Raw genomic sequence first — 19,243 nt, 5'->3', positions numbered from 1 at the left:
CAGCCCTGGCCAAAAACTGCAAAAAAAGAACCTGGCTTATTGTACCCTCAATGAATTCCCCAACAATAAAAAAAAAAAAAGAAGAAGAAGAAGAAAATTGAAACGAAAGTCAAAGGCTGAATTCCTTGAAAGCACGGAACTTGAATCATTCCCTTTTGTGGCTCTGGGCCTTGCACGGGGCTTAGTACATAGTAGGTATGCAAGGCACATTTGCTAATTAAATGCAAAAGCCTTACCAACAAGAGTATTCATCCTTGGAAGAATCCCAAGCTACTTTCCTGGACCAAATACCTGAAAACGTTCCAATTCTACAATATTGTAAGCTACTTTCCAGCAAGCAGTCCTAAGTGCTACGCTAACTTTGTAATCCAATCAAATGCAACAGTAGAACTTTATTCCTTACATTTTTGTCTTAGAAATGTGGGTCCAAGAGATTTTAATACATAAACTGGCTGATAACTAGTTCTGTTTCCAAAATTCACTTCTATTCTTGTAAGTTAAAATATTATCACGTTAGAGTTCTAGACTATGGATAAGGTGCATGCTGATTTCAGATCCACCTGTAACTAGCTAAATGACCTTGTGCATGTTTTTCTCCATGCCTTAGTTTTCTCATCTGTAAAATGAGAAGAAAAAAAAAAAACGCAAGCTGTCACCCTGGGTAGACATTGTGCCATTACAGCTCACAGCAACCTCCAACTCCTGGGCTCAAGCGATTCTCCTGCCTCCGCCTCCCAAGTAGCTGAGATTACAGGCACCCACTACAACACCCAGCTATTTTTTTTGTTTGCAGTTGCCATTGTTGTTTGTCACCCAGGCTAGATTTGAACCCGCCAGCTCAGGTGTATGTGGCTGGCACCTTAGCCACTTGAACCACAGGCGCCGAGCCTACCTTCACTACTTTTAAAGGAGTCTAAGTCATCATTAATCTTCACCCAAACTAAAAGGTCTCCCTTCTTCCACTCTGTACCTTCTTCTGAATCAGAAATAGTGGCTTTTGGAAATATATACCAATCATTCTCCAACTTTATATTTTCCATTGGTATTAACAATAAAAAAAATCAAACCCTTACTGTGATTTACAGACCCTCCTGGCCCCTGTCTACTTCTTCGGTCTTTCCTCATCATTTTTTACCCTGTTACTTACCAGGTACCTGGTGTGTTATGCTATGTTAACATAATGTACCAGGTTCTTACAATTCCCTCTGACTACAGTATTTTTATATAGCAGACCCTTTCCTTCTAGTCATTCAACCCAGAGTTGACATGACCCCTCCTCAGGGACACACTCCTTGACCACCTAATCTGAACAAACTCCACATTAAAAGTCTTGAGGAAATTCTCATCCATATTATAACACTTTAATAGTGGATTAATTTATACCACAATTAGACAATTATTATTCTTTCACTGATAAGAAATTATTCCAAGAGATTATCTGTTGGCTTTTCAAAGATCCATTTCCAACCACTAACTTTTTAAGGATGATTTTTTCCAAGGTGGAGTTTGATTTACTAAATGTAGTCCAGTTTAGACTTCTAAAATAAGGGTACCAAATAAAAAGTAAAATACTATCTATCTCGAGGCAAGGACTCTACACTACTTTCAAAACCAGAACAGAAAAAAATATATACACTAATGTTCTAGGGATTAAGTGTAGCAAGGACAAACATAACAGGAAAGAGAATACCACCCCAGGTTTACACCTGACCCCCTGAGATTCAACAACCCACAGTGAAGAAGTTAAGGAGCATTGGGGAGGCCCCTGGACTCAAGGAGTAGGGCGCCAGCCCCATATACCAGGAGTGGCGGGTTCAAGCCCGGCCCCGGCCAAAAATGCAAACAAATAAGTTAAGGAGCACTGCAATTGGCTGGCGGGATCTGTACAAGGTCAGGTGTTTTTTTTTTTTTCCTTTGGAAAGCAGAGAAGCGTGGGAGAAACAATCAGAGTAAAAAGAAAACAAAACTGGAGAGAAAACAGATCAAAGCCAGCAGAGAGGTTGAGGCTGTGAGCTACAGACACAGTTCAGATCTAGTCTGCACCTTAGCAGCTCCTAAAGGCAAAGACAGGAGCTATAGTAGTAAAGAGGCAGAAAACACCTGAACCCCAATACTCTAGCCTTTGAGGCTTAGGGCATTTATACAGAGACAAGTTGCTCCTAGGTATGAGCAACTACAATAATTTACACAATGTTTATACATGGAAAATATCACAGAATAAAAAAATATACTTACAAGAGGCATCCCTCATTAGAGATTTCCATCTTATTCTAGTGTAAGATGTGTTGGGGGAAGTGTGGAACATATACTTAAAAGTTACATACGTCCCCCTCTGGAAATTTCCAGACACTACACTCCTCCCTCCCTTCTTTAGTATCTTTACCTCATCTCAATCCCAGAAAATGCGCTTCAGACTTGTAACATACTACCTCCTCTTCATGACAGGAAGGCCCAAAAGCATAAATTAAAAAATTAAATTAAATTAAAATTACTTTCCAGCGTGTTCTATCGAGGCTCGTAATACACAGAAATTCACAATTTCATATAATTCCTAGAACTAATAAAATAAGGCTGAATCTCACAGAAACTAGGAATGTAGGGTAATTCTAGCAAGACTCTGGATCTCGGAAAGAGAGTTTGTGGCCCTTGCGTCCAGTGCTCTGCTATCAACACCACTCGGGACTACATCATGCATCAGCTTTGTCTGGGTACTCATAGCTGCTTCTTCCATAATTGCAGATTGCACGTGGTTTGTCAAGACCTTTCCAACTTTGACTCTCATTCCCAACCCCCCACAATCAGTGGCGTGTTTGGTAAATAACTGCTAACAACTCCACCCTAGACAGCTGTGACAGCCGTGCAAATGAGGCTGGGAAGATGGGTACAGCAGCAAACCACTATATGGTACTCCTGACCATACAGCACAACAGACACCAGGAAATTCAAGAGCATGGATAGTAGCATAGTGTGGGAAAATAACTAGGAAGTGATTACTTTCAAGTATTTATTACCTTTGCTTTTAATTATCATTGTATGCAACTTAATTCTTAAAAATGGCTGTTTGACAAATGACTCACTAAATTCCTAAAAATTTAACAATCAGCCTCTTGAAAGTACAGCCAACTCCAGCACATCACTGTAAAACCTCTCAGCTGAAGCTCTTCCCCCTAATTGGAAATTCTCTCCTTATTGTCTCAGTTCAAAAGACAATAAGCCCCACTCCTCTTTTTAAGCCATGGAAATCACAGGTTCCTGACCAGCCTATAAATTAGTGGCTTTGGTTGAGGTGCCCTCCCTGCCCTGGATGCCTGTGGCTTGCAGGAGAGGCTGAGATCAAATGGTATAAAACACAAATGTCTCAGCAGCAGATACAGTCGGTAGCAGAGACACAAACTAACCTAGTACAAATGGTTACTGCAGATGTTAAAAATCCACTGGCCCTATGATCATTCCAACTACAGGCCATTTCAAAAAGAGAAGCTCAAAGAAATGGCACTGAGTCATTGAGAATGGGCTAAACTGTAATTAAAATACTATGTTTAAGAAGATGAGTGTGTGGAGGTGGCGCCTATGGCTCAAAGGAGTAGGGCGCCGGCCCCATATGCTTGAGGAGGCGGGTTCAAACCCAGCCCTGGCCAAAAACTGCAAAAAAAAAAAAAAAAAACGATGAGTGTATGGGAAAGGATCAGCTATCGCTCAGCATGCAATTCCTTAGAGTATGCTTACTGAAATGCATAAGTTAGAAAACTAGAAGCTTTCTTTTCCAGGCTCCCTTACAGCCAGTATTCTGGATGCAAATTTGATTCCACCATTAAAATGCAAGACACAAGATATGAGAGCCAGAAATGGAGCCGAGCCCCACCAGCTGTAACTTGTAGCTGCTTTTAGCTAGTAAACAAGGTCATGAACATGTCAGTGTCCAATCTCCGGCTTTGAACTAAGACAAAAAAGAGAGAACTTCCAATTAGAGGCAGAAGCTTCAGCTAGGAGGTTTTGGAGTTATGCAATGGAGTTGGCTATCCTGTTTCACAAGACCAATTATTACATTTTTAGAAATTTTAAGAGTCAAACACAAACATCAAGAACTGATTTGCATAAAATTACAATTAAGTTACATTAAAAACAAAGATAATAAATATTGAAAATTAATTGTTTCCTATTTCTTTTTCATAATTTTTTTTTTTTAATTTTGCAGTTTGGGGGTGGAGCTGGGTTTGAACCAGCCACCTCCGGCATATGGGGTCAGCGCCCTACTCCTTTGAGCCACAGGCGCCGCCCTGTTTCCTATTTCTTTTACAGACAGTTGGCAGAAGCAGCAGAGGCTAGGTCTGGCTTAACAGAACAGCATCTAGTCACTAGTTCACAGACATCAAGAAGAAATTGTCACAGCAATAACCAGACATTGCGTTACAGATGTCAAAGAGTTACAATGGCAATAGCAGTGGCTGTTATGATCCCCTTTATCACAGCTACAGTGGCTTTTCTTCCCACCAAATGGCAAACTCCTGATTGCCACCTTCTTGACGGTGGCAGAGGTGCCAGCTCCCATGGTAAGGTGCTCATGGTATCCTGGAGATCATTCTCAGAGGCCCGGCCTAGAGCCCAGCCCCCAAGCCTTTCAAAGATTTCCCAAGCTAATTCCCTGCATTCTGCCTCTTTCTGTTCTGTATACTGAACCCTAATGATACTGCAGAGGAGTATCTGGTAGACTGTATAAAGAGCTTTTCATGTCTACAACGGTGCTTCTTCCATAGACCTACAAAGAGCCCAGCAAGACCCATCATTCCCATTAGTCTTACCTAATGAATCACCAATGTCTCCCCAGAACTGCCGCCTCAATCCCCTTTCTTCAGTTCTGCCTCACCATGAGCACTTGGCCTTCTGCTGCAGCCAGCTCTACGTGGCCAGAGACACCCACCCACCGGCACCCAGCAAGAACACAAAACGACCTCCCTCCTTTCTGTTACGTCAACCCTCCTTACAGCCAAAGGTGCCCTTGATGTTCATCTGCCACATCCCTGAGTGTCCTCCAGCCTGAAATGTATCTTTCCCCATTGCATTCCCTAGTAGGGGGAAGGGGGAGATAAAAGTATAGCTGATTCTAAGTCTATTCTAAGATAAAAGTATAGCTGATTCTAAGACTTGTAGCATCACCCCCACAGAAAGAGGCAAGAAATGCTAACAGTCCACCATAAAGCAGCTACTATTCAGAAGGATTTTACAGAAAGCACTAAGAATCTCTTTGATAGGGAAAAATACTTTTCAAAGACAAAACAATTAACAAGAATAAATACTTAAATATTGTCAGCTCTTGGGCAGCGCCTGTGGCTCAGTGGGTAGGGCGCCGGGCCCCATATACTGAGGGTGGCAGGTTCCAACCTGGCCCCAGCCAAACTGCAACAAAAAAATAGCCAGGTGTTGTGGCAGGAGCCTGTAGTCCCAGCTACGTGGGAGGCTGAGGCAAGAGAATCGCCTAAGCCCAGGAGTTGGAGGTTGCTGTGAGCTGTGATGCCATAGTACTCTACCAAGGGTGATAAAATGAGACTTTGTCTCTAAAAAAAAAAAAGTTGTCAGCTCTTATATGAGCTAACAATTTTATGACTGTTTAAAATCTTAGCCATAAGCTACACCATGATGTAAGGTGAAAAACGTCCTGAAATCTGTGGCATATAATAATTACAATTCTTTTTTGTGCTCCAAGTTCTGGGTTACCACTGTCTCTAACCATACGCATATATACCAATGGCCTAACAAACTGAGTCTAGCACATTTATGCTTAATTCCAAAAGAATGCAGATTTCTCAAAGAAGCAGTATGTTTAACACATTCTTTTTTTCACCAATTTTCTACATAAATTTCTATGCTAGAAGGCATAGAAGCAAAACAATAAAAGGAACCAGACAATCTGAGTTCTAGTCCCCACTGTACCAGACCCATGCTACAATTCCTGCCATTGCTAAGCCTCAAGTTATTCACCTATAGACTACTGGATTGCTATGTCTCCTTCCACTGAGTGACTGATTCAAGCCAGAATAGAAAACGTAACGGCATAAACACTTAAAGAGTAAGAGCTGCCAACACTCCACATCCTTTAACTGCCTCTCCAAAGGATCCATCTTGGTGGATGATACTTGAAACCTGGAAGAAGAAAGGTCTCCTGAAGTTATTCTTCTATCTGGCTTGGCTAAAATTTACTTAAGCTAAATATACCATGAAAAGAATCTGCATACTTATAAAAGATCCCTTATTCCAAAATATATTCATTCCCATACTCCTAAAAACATTTTCTAGGGTACCTGCCTCAAGATAAGTGTGCTAACATCTTCCTGCTAAATTATAGCACAAGTAGACTAGAAATTCGAGAACAAAGTATTATATACAATTTTGCTGGGCATATGTATCTGAAAATATTTATCTAGCCTTTAACATATAACTGCTGAAACTATTCTCTTACAAATGTAGCAAGAATTAATACTAACTTTTGGTTTGATTAGTAATTCTCAGGGATAACAGCTTTGTCACACAGGTTAGCCGTATGGATTAAATGGCACTGCCACAAACTTTATTTAGAAACAGAACCAAGCAATGAGGCTTTTATTTTAAGTACCTGCCCAATGTTTTACTGCTTTCAAAACCCCCTCAAACAATTCTGAATTGTGGGGTTTTCCTTTTACCAGAGAAAGGAAATAAGACAGAGACTTCCGACGTAATAAAGTTTATGCAGATAGTAAAGAAAGATTCGACACTGCTCTAGCTCCTAGTCCCCCCACCACGCCACCCCACCCCGTGAGTCTAGTGTGCTAATCTCTCTGAACCTCATTTTTCTCATGCTACTGGGCGATGGGAATTCCTGACTCCTGGAGAATAACAACACGTGAATTTCTTTACAGGAAGACACAAATGGCAACATGGACATCCTTAGAAACCAAGTGAGATAGGTGTCTAATGACCTGACACGTGGTTGTTACTCCAAATGACAGCTAGTAGTACATCATGACAAGTCCCCAGCTCAGAATATTCTTATTCAAATGGGAGCAAGGTTGCCTGAACTTGGGGTTACCACCAGAGGGAGGAAGAAGCGTCATTTCACTCATTAGCATTACTGAGACAGCCTAGTTAGCAAACCTAACTCTCTTCAAAGGAAATTAAAATTTTCATTAGCGTATGCATTCTAACTTAAATCAAACACTGAAATTAGTGAATAGAATCATCTTAGCTAAAATTAATAATGTTTTGACAAAGTGTTCTTCTCCTAAAAGATGGGTTAAGACATAGTTCTGTGAAAAGAAGTAAAGAAGACGATATTATTTTAATTGATTTCATGGCTTAATTAACCAACATATAGAGAACTCTAGTCATTCAGGCTTTTCAAAAGCAGTACATATGATCTAAAAGACAGCCCAAAAGGACATAAACTAGTCTAAATATATGAAATGCCTGCAATGATTCTTAACTGTCAAGTCACACCCAATTCCATGTGTGTTCATTTCTACGTACAATGAAGTATATAAAATGTATTTACCAATAACCCACCAACATTTAATATTCATTAAAGGTCTAACTACCAGATGCCACTTGGCAAAATTCGTACTGTGCATGTCATATAATTGTATAAACTGAAGGTTAATATTAAAACTCTTGTTTTTATGGCACCAAAACTGAAGACATTGATACAGTAATTAGAATATAAAAAGTATGAAATGGCTCCACGCTCCCTGCACAGTGGTTATGGCGCCAGCCACATACACCAAAGGTGGTGAGTTCGACCCCAGCCCGGGCCAGCTAACCAACAATGACAACTGCAACAAAAAAATAGGCGGGTGTTGTGGCTGGCTCCTGTAGTCCCAGCTACTTGGGAGGCTGAGGCAAGAGAATCACTTGAGCCCAACAGTTTGAGGTTACTGTGAGCTGTGACACCATGACACTCTACCAAGGGCAACATAATGAGACTCTGTCTCAAAAAAAAAAAAAAAAAAGTCTGAAATGATACTCAGAGCACCCTTGCCTCACTTTCAACCCTCAACCCCTACTCCAAGCACCTCTGTTCCCCCAGTGGAGGCAGAAAAAAAACTTTAAAAAGGGGGTCAGGTTTTATGCTGTAATATCTGCCAAGTAATATTAAACCACACTTAAGTAGTGTTTTAAGGAGTCAGTGAAGTCATTTCCGTATGCATAACCTCCATGAAATCATGGTTAAAAGGTATCATTAGGGAGGCCTTAGATGTAATAATGATGCTACCTTAACTAAAAGGCCATTGTTTTAAAAGCAAAACAGCTTGAAAAGCAATTCGTTTAGAATTTCATTTTCAAAATGGTAGAATAACTAAATTAAGTTTTAAATACTTCATTGTTTAACTAGACTGACTAATAATCATTTTCTCATTGCCAAAGATAATTAAATGATCCTCCAAAGTATTCTAAGAACAAGCAACACTGATTTAGAGAATCATTTTGATGTTAAAAAATATCAAATAAAGAAAAATTACAAATAGTACTTTTAAATTACGCACATTAAGGTATCAGCACTTCAATTTTTTGAGGAAACAACTTTTAGATATAGGCAATTTTGAGATTAAGAAACACCAAATATGACAATATTTGAGCAAAATATCTGTGTAAAAGCAGTGCCTAGAAACCAAGTCAGTTCTGGTTCACAGCCAATCTATTTTTTTAAAATAATAGTTTTATGACAACTATATATGGCTGCTGGAGAATTTAATCTCAAAGTAGGAGAGGTAAATGTTTTAAAAGAGGCTATTTGCTGACTCCTATAAAGCATCCCGTCCTTTAAGGATCTGCTCCTCCCTTATCTCCTGGTGTTCTGCAACAATTATTAATCATATTGAGTCAATATGTCCCCAGGCCTGACCTATCACAGTGCCCCATTGCCCTCTATCCACAGTAACTGGTCTAAGCAATAGATGCAGGGCCAAAGTACCTTCACGAGATATGCTATTAAACCCCAGAAAAAAAGACGAGATTCTCTAAGAAGGACCCTGCATGACTCAAGGGTTCAGAGCTACCTTTCCTGCTAGAGTCTAATTGAGAAAGCTGCTCACCCAAAGAAAAGACTCTCAAGTCAGAGTCCGGACTACCACTGGAGAACATGAAGTTAGCTGTTACAGATCAATGCCCAGATTTTTATGTATATAAGTCAACAAATTTCTTCTTAGCCTAAATTCACCTCTGCAGAGTTTCTGTCACTTGCTACAGAAGTTTTACAAATGTGGAAACTGACGTGTGAATTAAGATTTGTTTTTCTTTCCTGCTGAGATCTAAGCTATAGATCATAAGATACTTGTTGCAAACTAGATAATCATATCCAAAGAGTAATGGATCTGTAGGACTCCATTAAAGTGAATTTTTTAAAGTCATTTTATTAGAGGAAAAAACAAAGCCAATTTAGCTTATTTCTATTTAAGTTCAGAAAATAAAGCATTTATTAATAAATACTTCCTTTTTCCTCCCTTGCAGGGCATTTTCATTTCATTGGAAATGAACTATTTCCATTAAATGTCATCATGTATAGTAAAATCCCATTTTTCACTGACATATATAATTTCCAAACACAGAAGCAATGAGATACAGGCTAGCCTCTCACAAAATGCCCTGAAGCAAGAAAAAATAATTATATGTTTAAAATTGTATGTGGAAAAAAATTAGCAATAGCCAAGAGATTAAAATACTAGAAATTTTTAATTAAGTAGATCAGTTACTGTTCATATTGCATACCCAAGACAACAGGAAGTCAAGCCTTAGTTTAAAGTCTAATAGAATAGATCTAAATTATTAATAAATTGAAACAAAATTTCTTTCCAATTCCTAGTTTATAATATTTTTTAAACCCTAAACTCCAAATGGCAGAAAAGTTTAACCCTTTATAACTCTTACTAGAGTGTCTCTAAAACAATGTCTCTAGCATGTGTTAATAAAGTGAAGTATCTATAAGCACAGTTTGTCCTTTCTCAGGGATTTAGATTTCTCACAAGTCAAATTAAGTCCTCAAAGTGTAGTCCATGTTCCCCTGGCCATGTTGTGATAACTGGGGTGCAGCCAAGTGGCTGCGGTCAGAATAAAAGTGCTAGGGTTGGGGGGAAAATGGAGATAAGACTGATGACACCCTTTTCACTGAAATCAATTACCTGTGACCTGTGACTGTAACAAGAGAGAAGGCAGAGTTAAGGTTTCCTTTTTACTAGGTTAGCAATATTGTGCGTTTTCCCATAAATTGGCTAGGTTTGCAAAATAATCCAAAAAAGAGCTATTAACTATAAAGTACGGAACTACTGGTTATATTTAAGCTATATTAAGGGCTAAATAAAAATACTCTCGGCACTACATTATGACTTGAATATGGCTAAAGGCGGAAATACTTCAAGTACCTTACAGAATTATTTCTAGGAGAAAACACATTTCCAAAAATACTTGTCAGAGACAACTGACAGTGGAACTACACATTTAAACGATTACACATTTTAACAATTAATACGATTTTCCTCTATTTCCCAAGTATTTTATAATGTAGACTACGTTCATTTGTACAATATAAAGATTTTACACGCATATACAAAATTATTGAGCTGGATCACACCGTAAACCTTTCTGTATTGTACATTCCTGCCCTGTGTTTTTCTTCTCCTCTGCTTCTTACCTACCTTTGAAAGGACCCTAATTTCACTCAACCAAAACCTGTCCATCTTTCAAGGTCAGTTTTATAAGTTCAAAATTTTTCACAATTTCCTCCCCAACAAGTTAAGACAGAAAATAAGAGCAGGTGGCAAGAACCCTAGGAGACATTAAAAAAGAAAAAAAGAAACCTTTTTCTCATCTCATGTACAATTTAACTTCCCAAATTCATTATACTTAGGTGGATTAGAGTTAAAAGATACTTAAAAAAAAAACACATTTCTCTTTAATGCAACCTAATTACTTCAGCTAGTATTCAACCATGGTTCTAACCTGAGTGGAAAGTGGCATATAGAACTCATCCTAAAAATGGCACAATCTCGTATTTCATGGGCAATTTAAGGCTTACCTTTATCTGTATTTGATTTCCCTCTTTTTGAAATGACTTGAGAAGCTGTAAAATGCAACTCTACAACTGCTTTCTAGAACACCACACAATGCAGCCAGCTAATTCCATCTGGTTTTCACCAAAATTCATACTACAAGAGTTTTAAATATTGGGAGAGAAGTGAAAAAAGCAAAATTCTTACTACAGGTATTCCTTACCAATGAGTCATTAAGCTCACACTAAATTGTAAGCTTCTTGAAGACACACCATTTCTTCTGACTCATTTTTGTATCACCAGTGCTGGCACATTGTCGGTGACCCACTAAATAGTCATTGAGGACGTGAAAGTGTACCAGTATAGTTCATTTCAAAAGAACTTTTAATTTTTTCATAAAGTAAACTAAGCACCATTTCCTGGAAAACTTTCTGAATGATATTTGTTCTTCGAGTGCAAAATATTAGCAAGATATTTTGTTAGCGAAATAAGCAAGAAAAGCAATGAATGGATTTGCCTCTACACATCACCAATAAGCCTCTCACAACAGCCTCCAAGCTACTGAAAGCTTGCCCTTGGCAACAGTTTTAATTCAGGGCACTCACTCTTTCTACCAAAAATGTAGTAGTTCAAGAAAATTATTTCTCAAAATTTCAGAAGACAAAAATAAAGAGACAAAGTTCTAATCTCAAAAATAAAGAGACAAAATCCTTATCTTTTGTCAAATCACAAAATCACCAGAAACTGACCTTGAAATCACTGAGAGTTTGAAATTGGTAAATAATATTGAAGTGATTCATAAAAATAAAATTCTCCTTTAACACACTCCCAAAACACTAAATGCCCACAAAATTCACTTGGGGGTTGCACAGTAAGACTACACAAAGCTATTCACTTAAAAAGATTGGGCACTGACTTGGTAAGTCAGATACTTGAACAAATTTAGATTTGTTTTACCAGCAATTTACATAAATTAGAGACCAGAGGGAAAAAAAATCCCTAAAATTTATCTCTCATAAGAGGTTTTTGGTTTTTGTTTTTTTTTTGGTTTTTTTTTTTTTTTTACAGTTTTTGGCAGGGGCTGGGCTTGAACCCACCACCTCCAGCACATGGGGCGGATGCCCTACTCTTTTGAGCCATAGGCACCACCCTCTCATAAGAGGTTTTATAAAGCAAATACCAAGATCTCAAAGGAAAAATATAATTTATATTCCCCAGGAACACAGTCATGTTCCATGAAAATCAGTTTTAGCAAGAAACTGAATAAAATTAAAGATAATTGAAAGTTAAAGGGGACGAATATTTGTTGTACCATGAAGGTAGCAAGAAATTAAAGAAGTTTTAAAATATCTCAACCTAAGAAAATTTTAAGAACTAAATTATAAAAGGTTTCAGGATGAGGGCAGGATGGATAAAGCAACCAAAATGATATACTGTATTTCAACAAAACTATTTCTCAAAATTTCAGAAGACAAACAAAAATAAATATAAATATCTAAGATATGTGGACGCAGTACTCCTACAAGTAAGGAATGGCAAAGAAATTTTAAAGTACAAAGAGATTGATAAAATAGGAGTTCTCAAATCTAAGTAAATGAGAGTTCTGCTGCTAATGGTGTAAGCCCATTACTCATAAAAAATGAAGATGTCAATGAACATAATTCAGAACTTGAACTTTTAAGTTACTAAGGCCCATGGAACAAAATTAGATTGCTACCAAAATGTGATGCTACTTTCCCTAACAAAGGAGCTGCCTTTTCCAATCTCTAGTTCCCATTGCTCAAAAAATGGTACCAAGGAATTTACCGTACTGCAAACCTGGGAGGCTAGCAATCAACTCGAAATTCACTTATCCTTCCCTTCTTCAAATATTACCTTACTAAACAAAACTCACCAAAAATCCCAAATTACTCACTACAACAACAGCAACAACAACAAAAAAACTAACAAAAAGATGCACAAATAACAAGAAAAAAGGCACAGTTATGTATTAGCTCAACAGCATCAACATTTCTTATTTAAAAGCATCCAGTAATGCTTCTTCACCAATGGGGAATGTATTTCTAGGAATGAGCTCATTTTAACAAAATTCCCTTACAAATCAGATGTCCCAGAGTCAGTGATTAAGACTTTTACATACATTTAATTAACATTATGCAAGAGCTGTTTCAACTTCGTTTTTATTTAAACAAACTATAACATTGTTCCTTGTGATTTTCATCCCTGGATATACCCCCAGAATCAGAGTGGGTGAATATGATGTATGCATAATAAGGCAATAGATAATAATTTCATGCCCTTACTGTATCAATATTTAATCTCTGGAATAAACTCCATGCTGAAATAAGTGCTTAAGAGTATATGAAGGGCGGCGCCTGTGGCTCAGTGAGTAGGGCACCCGCCCCATATGCCAGAGGTGGTGGGTTCAACCCAGCCCTGGCCAAAACTGCAAAAAAAAAAAAAAAAAGAGTGTATGAAGAAGCAAATGTTTATATACTCCATAACAGTCTGCACATTCACAGTTTGGGGAATTTTAAAACAAAATTAAGTACTTGTATCATTAATCAGTGTAGAAATGGTTTAAAAATATACTCCACGTAAAATCAAAGAAACTAATCCTGGTCATAGGACTATATCATGAAACAATTTTACCACAGGTCCAAAGTTCAACTTCCTCTACTACTGGGAAAATACAAAGTTCAAATTCAAATGACAACTTTTCTCTTTGTAGAAAAATAAACAACAGTCATAATCAAGAAACCGGTGACTTGCTGGGCCAAGGAACATGTAAAACTAAAGATTCTCCTAGAAGCAGGAAAAGTACCGACTGCTAAGTACTAGGCTGACACTAAAACTTAAGAAGAAATTCCTTAATCCATTCAGGAAAAGCCTCAGATCAGGAACCTTACATTAAAGAGTTACTATCAATTATCCATTCAAGATTATGGCAAAAGACAGAAAAAGAGCAAACCAAAGCTAAAGGCAGTCACTGCCAGAAAGAGCCTTCATTAAGTCATCTGGTTGATGGCACTGGGTCTGGGCAGGCTCCCCTGAACATCCACTAGAACTGGATGAAAAGGAGAAAGCCAGGAAGAAATCAATGGTGCAGCGGCCACATCCTACAGTCAAGCTTACCCTTCTGCCTTGGACTCTATGAGATCATTCCCTATTAGTATTACATCTTACCAAGGCGGTTAGATTTTACTCTTACCTTGTGCTAGTTCCTAAATGGCATGCTAAATATAGTCAAATAAAAAGCTACTAGTCAAGACAAGAGATAGACTGCTAAATACACTTTACAATACCTTATTAAATTGAAAAATCCATTTCTCTGACTTCAGATTAAAAAGGGGTGAAATGTGCCCAGCAAATTTCTTTTTAAATTCCCTTACTGTGTATTTTCATCCTTTCAAAATAAATAACAACAGTAGAAAATCTCTGTCTCCTCCGGGGATAATATTTATGTTGTTTTCATCAAATCCAAAGTTCTACAAATAACCTCTTCAAGTTCTTAATTTCTAATACTTAAAGTCTTATGTTTAACCTGCAGAAATCTTGCTATTTTATAACAAATGTTGCTTTCACACAAAGCCCTTTTTAAAAGGCATTTAATACAGCATCTATCATGATGTTAAGAAATTCAGAATACTGTTTTTAAAAGAGATTACAAGTTTTAAATTACAACCTACTGAGAAAGACATACAGACATAATGATATCCTACTAGGGTACAATGCATCTTTAAAAAATAAGTGTAGTATTCAGAACTTTATTTTTAATCATTACAAAATGTTCTGCAGCCATTAATATAAGTTATTCCCTTTATTTTGGCTAAATATTTAAATTAGGACAGTGTCTTTGGCTGTCAAGAGGGTAAAATTTTATTACTGTAAAAATGTCAACTATACTCCAGGGCATAGAATGTTCGCTCAATACAATTAATATTACTAAACACACTCTATACCTTGAATTATTTTCATAAATTTGATATAAAGGTGGAGAAAATGCAAAACATGTAAACCAGATTAATGTTAATCAAATAGCCATCTCTCCAATTTTCTAAAAAAAATCATAATAACTTGGAATACACTTGCTTCCACATCAATATATCAACTTTAAGACTGTTTTTTAAAATAAGTTATACTTTCATCTATGCCCCCAACTAATCAAAACAAAACAAAAAGCAATGACTATCATTATTCAGTGACTCATGGGATTTGAACTAAAGGTCACCTAGGCTAGTAAATGCTGTCATATAATCTTGCAGCGCTTAAGTTATAGCACCAAAAGCCTTTCCTCTACCCTTCACATATGGCTCTAAAAGTTTGAGTGAAGAAAGCATTTCACAATTCATAACTAAACAGAAAATGCTGTTTAAAGGCCGCCAAAGTTTTCAAAAAAAAAAATTTTACAACAATGAAAAGAAAACCTCACGTGAACCTATAAATTTAAAATGAATATGATGGACTAGGCTATCTGAAGAACATCTGTATTTAAGATGCAGGATCTTGTACGTATGTATATATAGTACATCCACAACACACATGTAAATTGCACGGCAAACCATCAGTTCCAATTAAGCTCAGGACAATTTAAAATATATTTCCAAAGTGAGCTGTCGAAAAAGAAAAAAGAAATGTGAGAGAGATATATTAAATTTTTCTCCAGAATTTTCGAGCATTTTTTTGTGAAGAGATGGTCTGGTATCTAGTTCAGGTCACAATTAAGAAGCCCATTCAATTTTGATGCACCAAATACTCAGTAGAGCACATTCAGCAAAACAGTTTGATTTCTTCTAATCATAATTCTCTCTCAGAAGACAGAATCACGTTCTACCCATGTTGAAATGGCCAAACAATGTTGTCCATAACAGATGCATAAGGACTACTACATACTATCAGATCTCAAAGCTGTCTGATCAATGCTTTGAAACTGACAAGTATGCCATAAACGTAACAGGCTTTGCAGCAGATTTTACTAGCATAAAAGACATCACGGCAACAGAGACTCTTTTAATCTACCACTTCAACAAAATTCTGTAAAATCAAAAGCTTTACAAAATACTCAGCTAGGCACCTAGATCTTCCTTCAAAACCCAGACTCGACTCAATAGCTCCAGCAAGAACACAACCACTATTGCCACATACCACATACCGTACCTTCATTCGTACCCAGACACCTGAACCACCAAGACTGACAGAGTTAGGCTTGTCAGCACCGAGATACCGGCTAGTGTGCAAGAAACACTGAAGCAGCTAAGCCCTCCCAGGTACGCTAGGTGGTAACCTTGACACCAACTGCCTCAATCTAAAAACCTTTTCCCTCCCAGTTAGGAAATGCATGAGACCGTTCCAAAGAAAATGCTACAATTATAAGGACCTTTTGTACAAAAGACAGCAGAAAAGGGCTGGCTTTCTCTAGTCAAAAACTCTTGTTTGCGGTGAGAGTCGAAAACTACAAATTTAGGTAACCCAGCTTCTGATGGCGATTCTACCATAGCTCACAAAGCAGCCCTGCCAAGCCAGAGCTCAGTTTTCCCACCAGCAAAATGGGCATCACCACCGCCACCCATCTACCTCGCCCGCGAGTCAGGCACACCCTAGATGTGTACGACTACCCAAAGCGCTGCACAGAGGGGTGGGGCCGCCGCTCCCAGGACACCCACCCCGACCTCCCCCCACGCCACTCTGCTACAGAAAGAGAGGACCGGCGTACCTGGCTTTACTGTCTTGAGACGGATGGGCTCGCGGAAGTGGCGGATGACAGCCAGGGTGTCCCGGTTGGTGAGCCCGCTGACAGGAGTCCCGTTCACCTCCAGCAGCACATCCCCTGGGTTGGGCGCCTTGCCCGAGACGACGCAGCAGGTGCCCCCGCCGGGCTCCTCGCGGAGCCGCCCCAGGTAGGGGAACTCGCCGCGCTCCGCGCCACCCCGGATCTCGGCGCCGAAGTCGCCCGGGGGCCCAGCCCAGGACACCGCGCACTCCTGCACCTTACTGAGCCAGTGCTTCTTCTTCTTCAGCGTCTTCGACATCCCGAACCCCGCTGCACCATGGGGGAGACCCCGCGCGGGCGGCCGGGGTGCCGCTCCGGCCCCCTCTCAGCCCGGGGGCCCCAGGCGGCCCGCGTCGCCCGATCAGGGGGCCTCGCTGCTCCGTCCCCTCGGACCACAGCCTGCTGGGGGCCCGGCAGCCCCAAGCCCGAGACGCCCCTCGGACACCCCTCCTGGCTGCGCTCCCCGGGGCTGACTCCGCGGTGGCCACCGCGGGTTAGCCAGAAGAAAGGAAAAGAGAATTGTCCCCAGGCGGTTCCAGAAGGGGTTTCGGGCGGGGTCACTGCCGCCGGCTGGCCCCCAGGCTCCGCGCCCGAGCGGCGGGAAAGGCAGGGGCGAGGGGGCGGGGAGGTAAAGGGGGAAGAGCCGGAACGGGAAAAATCCGTCAGGGGCGCGCAGAAGCGCGCGTCGAGCCGTCGATGGATCGATCGTGGCGGCTGCGGAGCGGTAGCGCCGAGACCAACGCCTGCCCAAGCTGCCAGGAAACTGCCGCTTTCAAACCCGCCGCAACCTCCCCCTCCCTCTTCCCTTCCCCCCGCCCTCGCCCATCCCTCACCCAGAGCCCCGCCCCCTCCCGCCGCGCGGCGCCCGGCGCGCTGCCGTCACAGGCCAGGCGCTGGGGAACGATCCCCAGCACTCGACTCTCGCTCCAAGGATTGGCCCCCGGCAGGCAGGGGGCGGGGCCCTAGAGAGAATAAAAATCACTGATTGGTTATAGGGAGTGAAGGAGGCGGGTATTAGAATGACTGAAGTTTACAGAGGGTGGAAAAAAGAAGTTTGGAGAGTGAGGAGGGTAAAGGGGAGGGACAGGGGAGTGGGGCTGGATGCTGGTCGCTGCGCCGGGAGAGGCCGTCCGCGAGGCAGCTGGAGTCAAGGCAAACCTGGACACAGAGCGGCCGAACTCTCCGAAGTGGGGGCGTGGCTGGGGAGCAAGGCAGACTCCCAGCCTGTGCTGGAGGAGCAGAAGGGGACTGGTGTGCTTAGACTGGAAGACAGTGTGCCGCGTCCGGACCGGCCAGACTTTTTTACGTTGTTTCTTGTTCGTTCATTCATTCCTCAAAGGGCTAGGGAGTGTGGTTGATGAAAGGTAAAATTACACTTAATTGCTGTGTGACCTCAGGCAAATTAAACAACCTCTCTGAACCGCAGCATCCTTAACAGAAAAGTGGTGATAATTATGTCTACCGGTCCAAGTAGTTGTGAAGATTATATAAGATACATATGGACTGTCGTCATAGTGTCTGGCAAAGGATGGAGACTTCTTAACATTTGATAGCAAATAGTGAGGATGACAATTTTATATCAGATAACAATTGTGATCGGTACTGAGGTTCAATGATGAAGAAAACAGTGGCCCTGCTCTCAAGGTTACGGTCTAGGATGAGAGACTGACACATAAGTAGATTGCCTGAGGTGAGTGGGGTGGGGTGGAAGTAAAAGGTAGATTATTAGGAACTGACCTGGGTTGGAGTCCTGGCATGCTACTTACTTGCTGTTTGACCTTGACCAAATCTGTTTCAAGTTTATTCATCTGTAAAGGAGGTGGAGGGAGAACTAACTTTGAATAGGGATATCTATTCAAAACTCCTCTTGAGCTGTCTCTCCTTTCTGACTCTTTCTTGTATTTGGAATGCCCTTCATCTCATGTCTTTTAAAAATCCTATCCATCCTCACCCCAAATGCCTCTCTCCCAAGTAGCCTTCTCTGATTTCTTGCCCTCAGATAGAAAGTGTTTTCTCTGAGGGCAAGAGACTTTGTTCCATGTTGTGACTGGACATTTATTTATGTAGTCTCCTGTCTCACTTTAATGGGAGGAGAAAGCCCCTATTTAAACTATGAATAACTCCACAGAACCTCACCATATCTTAGGTGGACTGGTGCAAGCTTCAATAGCTGCAGTGATTTTGTTCACACCAATGTGTCAGTAAGAGTCCTGGCAGGAAACACACATGCTTACAAAGATGTGGGCAGGGTGTGGGAAACCACAAGGGAAGTGTGGAACCCTGGGGCCACAGCTCCTAGATCTATAGAAGTGGTGGGAAGAACATTTACCAAAACTCAGACTCTGAGAGAGCTGCCGAACAGGAGCTTGACCTTCAGTCAATGGATGCAGTCAGTCTTAATAAAGTGATTTGTTCTATAAAGTATAGGGTGGCACTCGGGGATCTGGAGGGCCACATGTGGCCT

The 19,243-nt window shown here is 40.4% G+C and overlaps 1 protein-coding gene across 3 annotated transcripts in view; it reads right to left on the bottom strand.

Annotated features, from left to right (window-relative positions):
- MAGI3 (membrane associated guanylate kinase, WW and PDZ domain containing 3) overlaps window positions 1-17,212 on the bottom strand; it is a 287,932-nt gene extending 270,720 nt beyond the window's left edge. For 2 of the 3 annotated variants that reach the window (XM_053590927.1, XM_053590924.1), the window contains exon 1: window positions 16,723-17,183. In XM_053590927.1, the coding sequence (XP_053446902.1) occupies window positions 16,723-17,038 (316 nt within the window). In that variant the 5' untranslated portion in view covers window positions 17,039-17,183. Of the gene's footprint in view, window positions 1-16,722 lie in introns of all 3 variants that reach the window. The other variant, XM_053590926.1, reaches the window with a different exon arrangement.
- Window positions 17,213-19,243: the final 2,031 nt, after the last annotated feature.

The sequence above is a fragment of the Nycticebus coucang genome, chromosome 5 (assembly GCF_027406575.1).
Source record: "Nycticebus coucang isolate mNycCou1 chromosome 5, mNycCou1.pri, whole genome shotgun sequence".
In the NCBI taxonomy this organism is placed as follows: domain Eukaryota; kingdom Metazoa; phylum Chordata; class Mammalia; order Primates; family Lorisidae; genus Nycticebus; species Nycticebus coucang.
Note: the sequence above shows the minus strand (reverse complement) of the source record. Positions and strands in the feature narration are given on the sequence as shown.